The sequence below is a fragment of the Vicia villosa genome, linkage group LG1 (genome assembly GCF_029867415.1).
Source record: "Vicia villosa cultivar HV-30 ecotype Madison, WI linkage group LG1, Vvil1.0, whole genome shotgun sequence".
Lineage (NCBI taxonomy): Eukaryota > Viridiplantae > Streptophyta > Magnoliopsida > Fabales > Fabaceae > Vicia > Vicia villosa.
In genome coordinates this window covers 11,246,104-11,247,197 of record NC_081180.1, presented here as the reverse complement: position 1 = coordinate 11,247,197, position 1,094 = coordinate 11,246,104, and the positions used below count along the sequence as shown (strand labels likewise).

General features: G+C 37.2%; 1 protein-coding gene across 1 annotated transcript; it reads left to right on the top strand.

Annotated features, from left to right (window-relative positions):
* The first annotated feature begins 389 nt into the window (after nt 1-389).
* Nucleotides 390-885, top strand: LOC131628470 (histone H4). The gene has a single exon (XM_058899313.1). It carries the CDS (start codon nt 438-440, stop codon nt 747-749), a length of 312 nt encoding a protein of 103 aa, XP_058755296.1. The 5' UTR covers nt 390-437; the 3' UTR covers nt 750-885.
* The last annotated feature ends 209 nt before the right edge of the window (nt 886-1,094 follow it).

The following is a 1,094-nucleotide window of genomic DNA, read 5'->3' as shown; positions in this document are numbered from 1 at the left end:
AATGGATATGGGGACCAAAACTGTTTAAAAAATAAATAGGGGGACTGATTTTATGAGTTGGCCAAAATAGGGGGATCAAAACTGTAATTTAGCCAATTTTTTTTAAACATAAAACTTATTTTGGTATTTTGGGAGGAAGAGTAATTAATTAACACCAGTGTAGATTATCGTTAAAAAATAGGTGGGTGCCCCTCACGTGAATTCCAAAATTTAAAACCCAACTATCCCTATTAAATATTTCAACCAATCAAAACCAAGCATTATTAAATCTAACGGTCAATATTGTAAGCTCCCCACTCACACGGATAGCTAGCAATCTAATGGTTACAGTTACATACCTGTATCCTATATAATTTAAGAGTTCACCTTCAACTAACAGAAAACAGTTGTGTAGAAATTCATTTTCATCGAAAGATCAATCACAAAATTTCACAGCCATGTCAGGAAGAGGCAAGGGAGGAAAGGGTCTTGGAAAGGGAGGAGCCAAACGACACCGTAAGGTTCTCAGAGATAACATTCAGGGAATCACCAAGCCTGCTATTCGTCGTCTTGCTAGACGTGGTGGCGTCAAGCGTATCAGCGGTCTAATTTATGAAGAAACTCGCGGTGTTCTCAAGATCTTTCTTGAGAATGTGATTCGTGATGCCGTGACCTACACGGAGCACGCTCGTCGTAAGACTGTTACTGCGATGGATGTTGTTTACGCTCTCAAGAGACAGGGGAGAACTCTCTACGGATTCGGCGGTTAGAAAATTGGGGATTGATATGTCATTTAGGGTTTTTTTCTGATTTGAATCTCAATGTTGATGTATATTGTGTAGTAGCAGCTGAGTTTTAGCTTTAACAATGGTTTTTGCTTTGCTTTGAGTTAATTTTCGATTTGAATTTCAATCTACTGATAATTTCCGTTATTCATTTCTTTATTCTTCTATTGTTAAAGAACTTTATAGCTGTATAACCGTACCATCTTATTATTAGCTCAACCTTTAAAATTGTAAGTGTGGGGAGTGCATTATGTTAATGAATCTTTCAATCTAGTTCGTGGCCAAATTATGTTGATGGATCCATTGCCATCAACCAATTCTGTTCTTTTG

What these genes read in the sequence shown, in the direction of transcription:
- LOC131628470 (XM_058899313.1), top strand. Translation starts at nt 438, where the DNA reads ATGTCAGGAAGAGGCAAGGGAGGAAAGGGTCTTGGAAAGGGAGGAGCC.